The sequence below is a fragment of the Pezoporus occidentalis genome, unplaced genomic scaffold (genome assembly GCF_034315485.1).
Source record: "Pezoporus occidentalis ecotype Australia unplaced genomic scaffold, CSIRO_AGI_Poc_V1 ctg175, whole genome shotgun sequence".
Classification (NCBI taxonomy): Eukaryota; Metazoa; Chordata; class Aves; order Psittaciformes; family Psittacidae; genus Pezoporus; species Pezoporus occidentalis.
The window spans coordinates 1,787,963-1,802,491 of NW_026913586.1; the positions used below are offsets into that span (position 1 = coordinate 1,787,963).

The 14,529-nt window shown below is 60.6% G+C and overlaps 2 protein-coding genes across 7 annotated transcripts; one reads left to right on the top strand and one right to left on the bottom strand.

Moving 5' to 3' along the window:
• Positions 1 to 2,294: 2,294 nt before the first annotated feature.
• LOC134161507 (E3 ubiquitin-protein ligase RNF19B-like) lies at positions 2,295 to 9,506 on the bottom strand. 2 transcript variants are annotated; one of them, XM_062614409.1, is made up of 11 exons: positions 9,299 to 9,506; positions 8,178 to 8,264; positions 5,915 to 6,526; positions 5,058 to 5,245; positions 4,597 to 4,747; positions 4,174 to 4,336; positions 3,995 to 4,060; positions 3,639 to 3,753; positions 3,388 to 3,519; positions 2,874 to 3,069; positions 2,295 to 2,728 (listed from the first exon to the last, which is right to left on the bottom strand). In XM_062614409.1, exons 3-11 carry the CDS (start codon positions 6,355 to 6,357, stop codon positions 2,569 to 2,571), a joined length of 1,614 nt encoding a protein of 537 aa, XP_062470393.1. In that variant the 5' UTR covers positions 6,358 to 6,526; positions 8,178 to 8,264; positions 9,299 to 9,506; the 3' UTR covers positions 2,295 to 2,568. The 2 variants fall into 2 exon arrangements, with proteins under 2 accessions (XP_062470393.1, XP_062470394.1); XM_062614410.1 differs by lacking the exon at positions 3,995 to 4,060 and having other exon boundaries at positions 8,178 to 9,500.
• Positions 9,507 to 10,046: 540 nt separating this feature from the next.
• Positions 10,047 to 14,470, top strand: ZNF513 (zinc finger protein 513). Of its 5 annotated transcripts, none has more exons than XM_062614428.1 (4): positions 10,080 to 10,176; positions 10,249 to 10,332; positions 12,562 to 13,155; positions 13,338 to 14,470. In XM_062614428.1, the coding sequence occupies exons 1-4, from the start codon at positions 10,137 to 10,139 to the stop codon at positions 14,087 to 14,089; spliced, it is 1,470 nt and encodes a 489-aa protein (XP_062470412.1). In that variant the 5' UTR covers positions 10,080 to 10,136; the 3' UTR covers positions 14,090 to 14,470. The 5 variants fall into 5 exon arrangements, with proteins under 5 accessions (XP_062470414.1, XP_062470415.1, XP_062470412.1 ...); XM_062614429.1 differs by having other exon boundaries at positions 12,565 to 13,155; XM_062614430.1 differs by lacking the exon at positions 10,249 to 10,332 and having other exon boundaries at positions 10,047 to 10,176.
• Positions 14,471 to 14,529: the final 59 nt, after the last annotated feature.

Consider the following 14,529-nt stretch of genomic DNA (forward strand, 5'->3'; position numbering starts at 1 on the left):
CCATGTGGTTGCAGAGTGCCAGCTCCTGCTGCGTGCTTGGGACTGCTGCCTCTCTTGCTCAGCTGAGGACAGTCTGTTGTACACAGAGCAGAAGACAAGTCTCTAGAGACAGTTTATGTCTCACCCTCCTGAGGTGACTTGCCTGCAGCCTGCTGCACCCCATTTAACTGTGTGAACTGTTTGCTCTCTTCAAGGTATGACAACAGGCAGCTCCTACCTGATGTGCTGGAAGGTGTAAAGCTTGTACATATGTCAGTACTGCAGTCACTCCTGCAGGAGTGAGGTCCCTGGGCTATGAACTGATGGAAAGGTTGGCTGCCATTCCCTGCTGTTGTGCACCTTCCACCTGGCATGGTGTGGGAGCACAGGGAAGCACAGATGAAATCTGCAGGCAGGGGCACCCAGCACAACTTCTTCCAGCTGTTCAGGGGTTCCTGCGTCTCAGGGAAGTGCCCTTGACAATGCCTTGTGCTCAGTTTTCCCTCTGAAGTCCACTCTCCTGTTCCTAATCTGCTCTTTCAGCTTCTGCAGTTCAGTCAGTCCATGGCTCACCAGCCTGGATGGGTGCATCTCATGTCATCTTTGAACCCTTCCATGGTGGCCCTGAGATTAAGCCCCTCTGTCTAGTGACTCTCCAGTGATGACATGTCCAGACATGAAGTGTTTCAGTCCCTGTATCATACATACTGGGCTCCTGCAGCCCTGCTCAGGTCTGGAAGTTCAGAGCCACAAACCCCTGCAGGTGCTGGACTTGCTGCTTGGACTGCTTCTGTACTCAGAAACTGTCTGGATGAGTTGATGTGTTCTCCCAGAAAGGTGTTGCTTGAGTAAAGCACGCAAGGAGAGGTTTTATTCCTTCACAAAAGTGCATTTCATCTCAGGGAATCTTTCATTTACTGCCAGGTAGGTTTGTCTCAGGATCATTCCAGCTAAGGGGTAGCTCAGTACCTGGTGCTTCCTCCACACAATAAATGTGCTGGCCAGGGTGCCCCCAGATTTTGAATAAACAGACTGAATTGTCATAGGAATGACAGAGAATTATTTTCTCCAGCCCTAAAAGTGTGTGTTATGTCTGAAGTCCCTCTAGTTTCAATACCTCCCTTTTAGAACATGGACAGCAGCGCTGCTGTACAGCCTCATGCACTGGGGTAAATCCCAGTCCTGGATGGAGTACCCAGAGCTGCACTGCCCTGGGAATCTGGGCCAGGAGGCAGTTTCATGCAGTGGTTAAAACCACTGTCTGAACTGTTACGTGCCCACTGCCTTATTCCTGCTGCAAAGCATCTGTCTTGAGTTTGGTTTTAGACATTCTTCCTGGTCATTAAGGAAAAGTTTTGATATAGGCGTTAGCACCAGCCTCTGTGGTATCCTCTAAAATGATTCTGGCCAGCAGTGATCTCATGTTAGTAATTTATATTGAGATGTGACTGGGTTTAGACCATTTACTATGTGCTCTGTCCTCCTGGAGCAACCAGAGGTCTGAGAGCTGGTTACTGGAGGCGCCAGGTTGGCCACTTCATCTGTATCCAGCTACGGGCTCCCTACAGCCTGTGACAGCATCCCATGGGGTGGGGAGGGATGCCAATGCAGGATGTGGAGCCCCAGAGCTATGCTGCTGCCTCCACCTGGGACCTTCAGCAGTTTTCGCTCCTGCTTTGGAGTGGGTGCCTATCACAAGGATAGAAGTAAGTCCTTGTGCTGCAGCACCCCACATGCTAAAGCATCACCCTCAGCTGGCCCAGGCACAGCCCTCCTCTCCAACAGCCCTGGCAACCCTTCGCATGCTGCTGGACCAGCCAGGGGCGGGCAGGGACACATCGACAGACACAGGACATCACAGAGAGCCCCCTGTACTCCCCAGCTCTGCCCTGGTGCACTCCACGGTCTCCCACCATCAGGGGCTGCTGCTGTCCTGCACCACACTTGAGGTCTGTCTGCAGGAAGCTACATGCTGCTCCCAGGACGATAGCTGGGGGCACAAAGGACCCATGGGTGCCACACACTCTGCACCAGCAACTGGCCCAGCCGGGGCAGGACTCAGCCCCTGTGTGAGCTGCTTTGTTTGCTGGTACTGGCTGAGGCTCTGCAGCAACATCCCACCTTCCCAACTGCCAGCCAGGCACCACAGAGCCTAGTTTGCTGGAGTGTTTGCACAAGGGAGCATTCCCATGCTTGCCCTACTCCCTGGGTCTACCTGTCCCCCCCCGCCTGCACCTCTGTGGGGCTGGGACCACCCTACCCCACCTTCTCTCCTGTAACACCCATCAGAGAATGCACCACAATCAAGAGCCTGCTGTGATGGAGACTGAGCTGTCAGGGCCTGGCTGTGCCGCAGGAGACAGACAGACCCTCAGAGAGTAGCTTTTATTTCCCAGCTGTGCCAATGCTCAGGGCTGCCTTCAGGGAACGGGTGGATGTGGCTGGGCACAGGGAGCACCAAGCACAGTCAGAGCCCATCCAGCATGGGGCCGGTGGTGCTGCGCAGAGAGTGACCAGCTCTGCCCCAGGAGGGCACAGGATGTTTGTGCAAGGGGCAGGGGGGGTTCTGTGGATCGGGGATCTCCCCCCTCACTCCGTGGGGATGCCCACAGTGCTGGACCTGTCGCTGGTGCATCCAAGGGAGTCCCCAGAGAGGCTCTGCCCTGATGGGGCACTGCACAGACTCTGCTGCCGGGCAGGATGTGGCACTGCTTCGATGGACACCTCCACCTCGATGCTGATACCTTCCCTGCAGACAAATACAGGGCCTGTGGGCAGCAGCCTAACGGGGGATGTGACCATGCCCTTGGCTGGTACAGCAGGTGTGGGGAAGACTGTTAGGAAGGGGATGTGTCATTCACCCCCACCTCCCCAGCACAGCGGCTCCCACTCACCTATTGGACATGTCCATGCCTTCAGTCAGCATGTTCCCTGTGAGGGCCACCGTGCTGGCTGACCGGCTGTCCTGCTCCTGCCACACCGTCCCATGGCGTGGGCTACGGCTGCTGCTGGGGACAGAGATGGTTGTGTCTGGGACTCCATCCTCAACGGGCCTGGGGCTGGGCAGCACTGACCGCAGCTCATTCACTTCTGGAGGGAGATACGGAGCTGAGCACCTTGTTTGCAAGGATTGCTCCTGTCAGAACAGGGAGCAGAACAGCCCACAAGGTTCTCAGCTCGGGGTGCCAACAAGCTGCTCCCAAAGCACTTCGGGCAGCACCTTCCCCAGGACACCAGCCTGCAGGGACAGAGGTGTGTGTGGTAGCACCTGGGGCAGAACCAACACAAATCCACGGGGAGATCCTTTCTGTGGAGAGCTCACAGCCACAGAGACATGAAGCAGGAGCAGGGCCCATGGGGCCCAATGGCAAGCACAGGCCAGTGGACAGACGGCAGCACTGGACTCACGCTTGGTCAGGTTCTCCAGCTCCACCACACCGAGGTCCCCGGGCGGGCTGCGGCCACAGCCCCAGCGGCTCCGACACAGTGACAGCACCACCACCCCATAGACATAGGTGAGCATGAGGGGCACGCCGACTCCTGCGGGCAGACAGGCAGGTACTAGGTGAAACCCTGTGCCCCAGGTCCAACATCCCCCACCCACAGACACTCCGCTGCAGTGGCCTCCAATACCCTCAGCCCTGGCACAGCACACTTACCCACAGTGACAGCTGTTATGATGGGAGACACAAACAGAGACAGAAGGACACTGCTGGTGACAGAGAGGCACTGCTGGCACCCTGACAGGCTGCTCCTCCGGCTCTGGCCCAGCACCTCGAGGAGGAGCAAGACAGGTGAAGGGCTCTGCAGAGATTTCAGTGTGCAGTCCCCAGGGATATAGCCTCTTCCCAGCCCTGGCAGAGCTCCAGCTGCAGCCACAGCACCCAGACACCCCATCCACTTCCTCAGGGACAGGCAGCCACTATGGTGCTGCCACCACTACTCAGGTGTTCCTGGAAAACACCCCTGGGGCCCCAAACCCTTTCTTCCTTTCACAATCATCCACAACTCCAACCTCTCCAGGCTGACAGTACCCAACTGGTGTTGGGGTGGACAGCAGCGAGGGTCCCCAGAAGGAGGGCTGTGGGGAGTCAAAGGTGACACAGGGACATGCAGTGGTGAGCACTGTGTTGTCCAGGCCTGAGGCTCAGAGGGGAGGAGGATCACTGGAACTCCAGGGCCCCCTGCCAGTACCTTCCTACCCATGTAGACAGGGATCCCGATGGTAATGACAGGGACAGCGATGCCTGCGACGAGGGAGATCACCATGGGCGCCCCCAGCACCATGCCCAGCTGCCACAGGATCTTTCGGGTCCTCGACCAAGGCCTCTTCCCCCAGAAGGTGCAGCCAGAGGGGCTGTGAGGATAGAGTGGGGCTGGGCCAAAGGCTGTTGACAGTACAGAGCACTCTGCTTCCCCCCCCACAAGTCAGCCCGACAGCCCAGGGATCCCCAAACGTGGCTGTGGCTCTCAGCGGGGCCTCAACTGTCCCCCATTCCTATCCCCACAACTCCTGGCAGGACCTCCAACCCAGCATCTCAGCCACCCCTCAGCTCCTGGCAGCTCCTCCACCCTTGCCCCCCAGCACACCCCATGGCCCCTCAGCCCTGCACTGACCTCAGGAAGTGCACATCAGAGATCTCCTGCAGGCAGAGCCAGCAGAAGAGGCAGCCACACACTGTGCAGTTCATGCGGTTGCAGCTCCCATCATTGATCTTCATGATGAAGGCACTGCAGCGGGGACAGACCTTGATGTTCTCAGCCTCAGCTGCCAGGGGGAAAGAGAGATGAGATGGGGGGAGCAGGACAGGACAGTGCAGCTCCCCCTCCATACACTGACCAAGGAGTTCAGCCTGTCCCATAGGTACTGGGGTGAGCCAGACAAAGCAAAGTCCCGCTCCACAGCCCCAGCTCAACAGGCACAGGGGCTACATGGCTCCACAGACAGGCAGCCAGTGGGGACCACTGGGTCCTGGTTCCAGCATCCCCACAGGCAGGAAAGTACAAAGGTATCTGACTGTGGCTCAGCTATGCCAAACCTCTGACCTGCTTGCTCCCACCCTGCTCCAGGGTCTCACCATGGGTCGAGTCCTCCACGTGGACTGGCTGTGCTGTGTTGGCCAGGCCAGGGGCTGGCAGTGCTGGCACACAAGGGCCATCGGGGTGCCAGGGCTGCCGGCAGTGGTAGCAGAACTCAGTGCCACAGCCCTCGCGCCCGCAGGTGAGGCGGGGACACTCAGCACAGCCATAGGCGATGACAGCGTAGCTGTGGGGAGAAAGGAGTCAGCGTAGGGGGTTTAGCAGCGCCCTCCCTGCATCCCTGCACAGCACAGAGCCATTCCCCTCCCCAGCACAGCCAGGTCATGCAGGGGCAGGTCCCAGCTCCATGCTGAGACAGAGCTGCAGCCCCTGCTCAGGAGAGCCAGGAGACACTGTGACCAGCTCAGACTGCAGCAGAGCTTTCCCCATCCTGCACCCACACAGCTCCCCAGGGATCTCATGGGCTGGTGCAGCATGGTCAAGAGCACCAACCCTGGCACAGACACAGCTGCCTGTGCCCTGCAGATGGGACAGGAATTGGGACATCTCTCTGAGCAAACCCAGCCCCACAAAGGATCAAGTCACAAAAGGACTGAGCCTGTGAAAAACTCACAGGACACTTCTTTACTATGAGGGTGCTGAGGCCCTGGCACAGGTTGCCCAGAGAAGCTGTGGCTGCCCCATCCCTGGCAGTGTTCAAGGCCAGGTTGGACGGGGCTTGGAGCAACCTGCTCTAGTGGAAGGTGTCCCTGCCCATGGCAGGGGTTTGGAACTGGACGAGCTTTAAGGTCCCTTCCAACCCAAACCAGTCTGTGAGTCTATGAAGCACAGGCACAGTTCACCACGCACCAGCTCCCAGCTGCTCCTGCCTCCACACGAGGGCCCAGCCGCTCACCTGCAGTTGGGTGCAGGACACCAGCGGGTGCTGGGATCAGCCGCTAGCAGCCGCCGCAGGAGGAACTCCTCGTACTTGTCACGGAGGGAGGGCTCAGCCAGGAGGCGGTGGACGTCGTCAGGCTGCAGCGCGGCCGGGCAGTGCGGGCAGGCCACCTGCACACGGCTCTCGCTGACGGCGATGCGCAGGTACTGCTCCAGGCAGGCCCGGCAGGAGCGGTGCTCGCAGGAGGCCAGGGTGGGAAAGGCCTCGGGCGGCTGGGGCAGCAGGCACAGGGGACACTCCACCAGCTCCCCGTCCTCGCCCAGGGGCAGCGCGATGCACATCTCCTCAGGTTCTGCCGGCTCTGCCTCCTGCTCTGGTGATGTCTCCCCTCCGACAGCCTGTGGCTTCCGCCCAAAGAAGCCCAGGAGGTGGAGGTGCACACGCATGGGCCGCTCCATGGTGGCCCGCCAGGGTGGCAGCCGGCTGCTGTCAGGCTACGGAGGGCAGGAGGGAGGTGCCAGCCCCAGCACGGCCCTCATGGCCTAGCTCCTACCCAGGCCTCAGAGCCAGCATCCTCCCCACAGGCAGTGGCTGAACCATTTCCAGCTGCAGTCGGTGCTGTTCAGCCTGCAATGGAACCACACATGAGAGCGAGCCCTGGGCTGCAGGCATGGGAACACAGCCTCAGCACCCACAAACCCCACTGCTGGACCCCAGGGCTATGCCATCAAAAACACCCCAGCAGCTTCAGGACAAGCCAAGACAGCTGCCAGCGGTGCTCTGCCAGGGCCCAGGACTTTGCCCACCTCCTGCATCCTCCAGCATGGCAGCACAGCCGCTGAGCACAAAGACAGAACCTGTCCTTCCTTCACATGCTCCTGCTGATATGCTCCCTCCCATCAAACCAAAGGGAAGAATCAAAGCACCTGACCTTGAGCTCCCACAAACGTATCTTGCCTGGTTAGTATGCCCATGGTCACCCACAGCCATTATGTCCAGCCTTGTCCCCACACTGGCCCAAGGGCCCCAGTGACAGTACTATGGCTGACCTGTTCCACGCTGAGCTTGGGCAATGCAGCCACAGCCCCTCTCCAGCTTCCCATGTGCCCCTGAGCCAGCTCTGTTCTGCCCCTTCCCATCTCTTTCAGTTCAGCAATAAAGTCCAGAGGGACAGGACCTCCCAGATTCCCCAAGGAAGGGGGAGACAGTGCTCTTTGCAAGGAAGGCAGTGGCAAACACCGTGAGAACCACTGTGTACACAGAGCAGTGCAATAATCACACCCCTCACCACTCCAAGTGTCTGTGACTTTCCTCTCCAAAGAGAGATATGGCTGAAGCTCTGAATGAAACTCAAATGTCCAAGACTGGGCCCATAGGGACACCACCACTTGGCACCACAGAAACAAGCTCCTTCACCCAGCCTGCATCAGGAAGCTCCCAGCAATGGCTAGCTGGAGGGAGCCCAGAGGAAAACTCAGGGCTAATCACAACCACCATCACCCACTACCCCTACTCAGAGTTAGCTCACAGGAGAGCAGGGAACATCTCACTGCCACAAAGAAAGTGCTTCCTCCACAAAGGCTGGATCCTAACACATCCTGGGAAGAGAGGGCTCCTCCACATGCCCTGCAACCCAGGGCAGCATGACCTCATGGGGAGCAGTCACTTCTGAATGATTCCCAGTGTCACTAGTGCTGCACTAGAACCTGCCTCACCCAAACTTCTGCTGAGGTTGTAGAAGAGGCAACCAAGCCAGGGAACCCAAGAGCCAGGTGATTACAGGAGAGAGAAGATAAATCTGTCAGTTTTCCCTTACTTGTAGCTTACAAGTCCATGGCCACACAACAATCCATCCTCCTGACATCAGAGCACAGTTCTCCTTGCTCCTTCCTTATCTATACCCCAAGAGCTGCACCCTACGCTTTACACCTCCACAACATCCACCTCCTCTGCTGCTTTTTCCACTTGAGCACAGCTGAAATACCACAAGTGCTGGCACTGGAAGTATTAGTGATGGCTCAGAGAAGACCAAGGAGTCTGCTGGGAACAAGCAAGGTGCTCACCATGCCACCCAAGGTAATAGAGCACTTTCCCGTAGCAACTGAAGAGCTCATGGAAATTGGGCTGAGATTGGATTTAAATGGCTGTTAAGAGTGGAAATTACTGCAGGAGGAGAGCAGGAAGGAACATGCTCCTGCAGCAGGACTGCGACACTGGACTAAATGGCTGCACAACACAAGTGAATAAGCACCAGCCCCATCCTCTGGCCCCGAGGTACCTGTCAGTGGGGAAGCATTGCGGACACACGTGGACATGGCTCCCCTGGGACTACCACAAGTCCAACACATTCGATTCCCTCAAGGACCTGCAAATAAGCAAACACTACCCGTGAAGAGGCTCAGCAGCAGCTCAGACAGCCAGGGTTGTTTGGAGATGTCAGACAGCTCTACTAATGGAGCCACAGAGAAGGCAGGAGTTCTAAAAATGGGGACCACATCCAGGGCACGGACCTAGGCAGAGAAAGGATGAGTACAAGATACAGCTGAAGCAGAGCAGGGCTGCTGCCACAACACACACACAACTGCACAGCAAACCACCCCTGGAGATGGGCCAAACAAGCCCCCAGGCAGGGTAACCAGGGGCCCTTCTCCCCAAGAAGTGGGATGCAAAGCCCTGGGTGCCTGCGCTGGTCTGCATAACACTGGGACACCAGAGAGAGAATCTGTAGGAAACCAGCCACAGCAGAGGAAAGCGTGACACGGCCGAGCTCCCTACGTGCAGAGGTGTGATTGGGTTTTGTGAAGTGCCATGGTGGCATCCCCAGGACCCAGCAGGCTCTTTGTTTGGCACGGTAAGAGCATGCCTGAGTGTCCGGGAGCCAAGCCATGTAAAGTGGGGGGGATTTTCTGGGAACAGGGGTTATGAACCACAGGGTCATTCCAGGAGCTGTATTGCAGGGAGGCCCATCACCCACTCCTGGGAGAACCAGGCAATAATTCTCAACTCTGCAGTCCTTGTAAGAGTGTGGAGATAGAACTGGCAAAGGGAATGACCATAGAGGAACCACAGCATGGCCACTGTACCCAACACTGGGGCCACTCCTGGAGCCTGGGGAGCTGGGCTCCCCTTCTTCTGCAGCCAGTTCCCACTGGGGTCACCATGATCACCATAAGTCAGGTGGAAAGAGACCGCCAGAGGTCCCCAGTCCACCTTCCTGCCCTCATTTGGTGATCCAAATGAGGGTCACCCCTGTGGTTACGCGCTTTATGCCACCTAGGTCTAGAAGACCTCCCAGACCAAGGACCACACAACCCCTCTGGGCAGCCTGATCCATGAATCCATGACTGGCCTCATTCCTCTCCCCAGGGCAGTACAAAGGAGCAGGACACTGATGGACACCTCCAAAGGACGTTTTCAGTTGTCTCTTGATATCAGACCATACTCACAACAACGAATCTCTCCCTGCACTCCCAAAAGCCCCAGATCCTTCAAGCAAATCCAGGCTGAAAGGATCTCAGCGCTGGAAGAACCAAGATGATTAAAGTCTAGAGCACTCACTGCGAGCCAGGTGTGCTCCTGCCTGCCCGTTCCCTGCCCTCTTGCACCAGCGCAACGCGGGCTCTAGACTTCCTGCGTCCGCCTGTGCCGCACACAGCACACCCGTGCCGTACCACCGCTCCCTGCCGCAGCTGTCTTACCGGACACCTTGCTCTGGGCCTGCCGACGCTTCCCGCAGCCCCCGCTCTCCCTGCGCAGTGCCGTGCTGGCGGGACAGCGCGGGGGGGGGGGTGGCGGCCGCAGCCAACCCGACAGTGCACGGACACGGTCAGCGCTCGGCCCGGCGGCCCCCCGGGCACGCAGCACCGGCAGCACCGCCCGCCCAGGAAGGGGCAGGGCTCCCGCTGGCCACGCCCCCTTCGGCCACCGCCGCCTACGTGCTGGGACCCCGCTCCGGCCCGGCCTCCGCCTGCCTCTCCCGCGGCCCGGCCCCCTCGCCCGCCCGCCGCATGCCGGAGCGGGGCCGGGAGGGAAGCGGGTCCCGCGCAAGCTTCCGGGCCCCGGGTCCGCTTCCGGGGCGCCGCTCCCGCTTCCGCCGGCGGCCCCGCCCCGCGTCTGGGCGGAAGCGGAAGTGCCCTGTCGAGGCGGGGCGGCGGCGGCCGCCCCGGGCTGTCGGGGGCGGCTGGCGGGCCGCGGGCGGGCGGGCGGTGGGGCCGGGCCGGGGCCAGGTCCGACCACGATGCCCCGGCGGAAGCAGAGCCACCCGCAGCCGGTGAAGGGTGAGTGCGCGGCGGGGCCGGGGGGCGGCGGCGGCGGCCCGGCGGTGACCCGCGGCGCTCGGTGTGTTGCATCGGACGCCGAGGACGGCCCCGAGGAGACTGCGGGAGCGGCGCTGATGCTGCCCGGCGGCCTGGCCTTCGAGAAGGGACCGCCAGGTGCGTGCCGCCGGCCGGGCCCGGCAGCGGCGCCCCGCGAGGACGGCCCCGGCTCCGGGAGCGTTGCCGGGTGGGGACCCTGCCCGGCCATTGCCGGTACCGGTCCCGCGCTCGGCCCCATCAGGCAGCCTCGCCTCTTCTCGGGAGCAGGCCTGCCCTGTGGCTTCTCTGTCGCCGGGCGTGTTCCCCGTCCCCGATCACCTCCTGGGGTGGGGTCCCGCGCTGGTGGTCCCGATCCCCGGCACTGATCCCCCAGCGCTTCCTCCCGTTGAGGACCCCCAGGCGCTTTGTGCTCCACGGTTGGTCTGGGGCCTCATCCCCCGAGCCGCCCGCACCAGTCCGCCCGGGAGCCCCTGGTTCCCGGAGCCACCAGGGCATGGCTTTGTTGCCCACCCGGGAGCTGGAGTCTGCCCCACCGCTGCCCCTTGATGTTGTATAGGGAGCTGGCCTGGGGCTGTCTGCCAGCTCTTTCACCCTGATTCTCGCTTGGCCCGGGGGTCCCACAGCCCCTTTGTGCCAGCCCAGCAGCAGCACACCGGGCAGCAGGTCAGCCTGCGGTGCGGGGTAGCCAGAGGGGCAAACACTGATCCAGCTCCATTAAGATGCCTTGCAAGGACTGGCAGGAGCGCCACTCATTGCCTTGAACAGTGTGTGGTGAATAAGGTGTGGTGAAAGGAGATGGGTGGCACAGACCACATCCCTTCTGGTTCTGTCCCCTTGCTGTCTACCAGGGCTGTCTTGCGGTCTGCGTGCTCAGCACCCATGCTGGGCTGTGCCGGCAGCTCCCACTCTCGTGCCGAGGGACGGTCTCAGCTGCCTGGCAGATGTGGTTCTGCTCCGAGGGCTGCACTTCCCCACAGCTTGTGTGCAGAGCCCAGCACCAGGACAAAGCCCTCTCAGCAGCTCTGGGGGCTGGATGCTGTGAGGGCTGAAAGTCAGAAATACCTTGCACACCACTCTCAACTGCCAGTCCCAGCTGGGGAGCAGGACTGGGCATCTCAGGGCCCACTGAGGAGGTCAGGAGAACCATCACTGGCCACATCCTCATCCTCGCCCCAAGGGCAGCACTGACGCAGCCATGCTTAGGGGACAGTGCTCCAGGAGTACTATGGCAATGCAGGACTGTGGGCCTGAGCTGAGAAGGCAGAGGGAAGTGGGAGGCTTGAGGTGGGGTCGAGAGTTCATCCAGCAATAGCCAGCCCAATGTGGGGTGTCCCATTCTGGCATCTGCACTTCAGGCAGTGCTTGTGAAAAGGCACTGGAAGCAGGTTGGGCAGCCTTGCCCTGCAGCATGGGAACAGCCTCACCCCTGCACCTGGCTGGGACTCCGGGAGCTGGACCCACCTGAGTGGGCAGCAGTGAAGAGGACAGCCTAGGCTGCTTCCCGGGGTGGTGGGCATCTGCTGGGTCTCACAGGCTCCAGAGCTCCAGGTCAGGTGCTGCATGGGGACAGCTGGACACCGCTTGAGGTTGACCAGGGCAAGGTTTTGGCTGCATGTTGCTGCCCCTCTGGCCCAGAGCACTAGCCTGGAGGCGGCTGCAGGGCACTGGGCTCAGCTTGTCATCCCTTCCTGGGGCTGCAGGAGGATAGGTCTGTGCCCAGCCAGGAAGCAGAAGTGCTCTCTGAGAGCCTGGTGCAGACTTCCTCCCACTGCCATGAGGCAGCAGCTCTGGCTGGGGCCCAGGAAGGTCTGTTTTCCTGCATGATGGAAGGAGGCTGGTGTTGGAGCCCCATAGAGTTGGCCATGGGAGCAGGACTGGCTGCCATCCCTGGGCTAGGGCAGCAGCATAGCGAGAGGAAGCCCAGAGCAAACTTTATCGGCAGCCAGCTCTCCTGCCTGAGTCAGGCTGCACCGAACACCTTCCCACTATTACTGCTTCCTACCAGCCAGTCCCAGCAGTGCTGGTGGGTGCCCAACCCACCCTTGTGCTCCACACTGCCTGCCATTCTGGAGCAAGCCATAGAGTGGAGGTGACAAGGTTTCCCAACCTGGCGAGGACAGGCCCTGCAGCGGGATGTCAGAGCAGGTCATGGCTGTGAGACTTCTCACCCTGCTGTGCACAATGTGGTGAGCTCCTGCTGGGTGCTGCTTGGGTGGATGCAGCTGCCTAGCCCCTCCTGGCTGCAGTCCCCTTCTTGAGATGGGCTCTGCTGGGACCAATTGCGCAAGCGAGAGGTTGTGCCTGGGCCAGCCGTGCTGACACCGTCCCATCCCATCGTCTTCTCAGCAGACACCCTGGTGGGGAAGATCGCCATGCCGGCATATGCGCTGAGCGACGACGACTGCTCCTCTGGGTACCAGCAGCTGAGCGTGGAGAGCGACCCCGAGGAGGGTGGGGAGCCCGGCCCCGCAGCACTGCCCTGCCGCCAGTGCGGGCTGCAGCTGGCTGCCAGCCTCGGGCAGAGCTGCCTGCAGTGTGCAGGCACGGAGGGGGGCCGCAGCCAGCGCATCGTGTACTCCTGCCAGCTCTGCCCCTTCGCCTCCCACTACTCCAGCCACCTCAAGCGCCACATGAAAACACACAACGGGGAGAAGCCGTTCGCATGCACGCAGTGTGCCTACGCCTCTGCTCAGCTGGTGAACCTGACCCGACACTTGCGCACACACACCGGGGAGAAGCCGTACCACTGCACGTGCTGCAGCTTCGCCTGCAGCAGCCTGGGCAACCTCAAACGCCATGAACGGGTCCACAGCCAGGACAAGCCCTTCCAGTGTGCTGCCTGCGACTATCGCTGCAACCAGAGCCGAAACCTGAAGAGGCACATGCTCAGTCACCGCCTGCCCGAAGGCAAAGTGCCGCACCAGCAGGACAAGGACCCAGGTAAAGGTGGAGGGGAAGGGAGGAGCTGCTTCTATGGCACAGCCCTGGGGATGGGGGAGACGGCACTTGTGTGTCCTGTGCCAGTCCTGGTGCCACCAGCTGCAGCCGGGGCTTCTCATGCAGCTGACCATGACCAGTGCTGTGGCGCCCCGCTCACAGTCCTCTTTGTGTTCATCCCACAGAGCCAATGCTGCCGGAGCTGAGCCTGCACGTGGGCAGCGGCAGCGGCCCCTTCCTGCCTGGATGCGCTCGGCTGCGGGGTGAGGAGGCAGCTGCATTGCCCGAGCTGCTTTACCCCTTCACATGCCGCATGTGTGGGCTGGTGCTGGACGACGGGTTTGCACAGGATGAAGGGCGGGCTGAGCAGGTCTGTGGGCGCTGCAGCCTGGCAGTGCTGGGCACCGAGCCGGGCGCCAGCCCCCGCAAGGGCACTGGGGACAAAGGCTTTTCCTGCAACTTCTGCCCCTTCGTCACCCACTACCCCAACCACTTGGCGCGGCACATGAAGACACACAGTGGGGAGAAGCCATTTGCCTGCCCGCTCTGCCCCTACGCCTCTGCCCACCTCGACAACCTGAAGCGGCACCAGCGAGTGCACACGGGCGAGAAGCCCTACAAGTGCCAGCTCTGCGACTACGCCTGTGGCAACCTGGCCAACCTCAAGCGTCACGGGCGCATCCACTCGGGCGACAAGCCCTTTCAATGCAGCCTCTGCAGCTACAGCTGCAACCAGAGCATGAACCTGAAGCGGCACATGCTGCGGCATACGGGCGAGAAGCCCTTCCAGTGCCGGAACTGCTCTTACACCACTGGCCATTGGGACAACTACAAGCGCCACCAGAAGATCCACGGCCACACAGCCGAGAGCTGGGTAAACCCACGCAATGCCAAAGCCCTCCTGGCTCCTCCAGCTGTGGGCACGGCCCTGCCCTGAGACAGCACTTAGCCCAGCTGCACGGGTGTCCAGCCCTGCATCAGGCCCAGGGTGCCTCAGCCCCTGCCCTCCCTGGGGGAGGGACGGGCAACAGACTCCACGGGGGCTCAGGGCTGCCTTATGTGGTGCCCATGGGTGCACTGGGACCTTCAGCAGCCCTATCCTTCCTTGGCAAAGTCACAAACAGCAGCTCAGGTTCCTGCCCCAGAGGTGGTAGTGCCATGCCCCTGGGGGTGATACCTGCCTGTTCCTGCCTTTTGGAGTCGTCTTCTGCCGGACCTTGGGGAAAAGGGGGGAGGGAGGACTGGTTCCATGGCTGTTGCCATGCTGGTCAGTGTAATTTATATTGTGTATAAAAGCATTAAACAGTCAGTTTTGTTATCTGCTATTCTCCCAGGGGACCTTGTTCTGCTTCAGGTGAGGACATCGTGGGCTGGCAG

Excerpts from the sequence above, each read along its gene's own strand:
- ZNF513 (XM_062614427.1), top strand. The coding sequence starts at position 10,137 with ATGCCCCGGCGGAAGCAGAGCCACCCGCAGCCGGTGAAGGGTGAGTGC. Across the intron at positions 10,333-12,561 it reads CTTCGAGAAGGGACCGCCAG|CAGACACCCTGGTGGGGAAG; the intron begins GTGCGTGCCGCC and ends TCGTCTTCTCAG. Across the intron at positions 13,156-13,337 it reads CCAGCAGGACAAGGACCCAG|AGCCAATGCTGCCGGAGCTG; the intron begins GTAAAGGTGGAG and ends TTCATCCCACAG.
- LOC134161507 (XM_062614409.1), bottom strand. The coding sequence starts at position 6,357 with ATGGAGCGGCCCATGCGTGTGCACCTCCACCTCCTGGGCTTCTTTGGG. Across the intron at positions 5,246-5,914 it reads TGTCCTGCACCCAACTGCAG|CTACGCTGTCATCGCCTATG; the intron begins GTGAGCGGCTGG and ends TTCTCCCCACAG. Across the intron at positions 3,070-3,387 it reads GCTGGAGAACCTGACCAAGC|AAGTGAATGAGCTGCGGTCA; the intron begins GTGAGTCCAGTG and ends ATCTCCCTCCAG.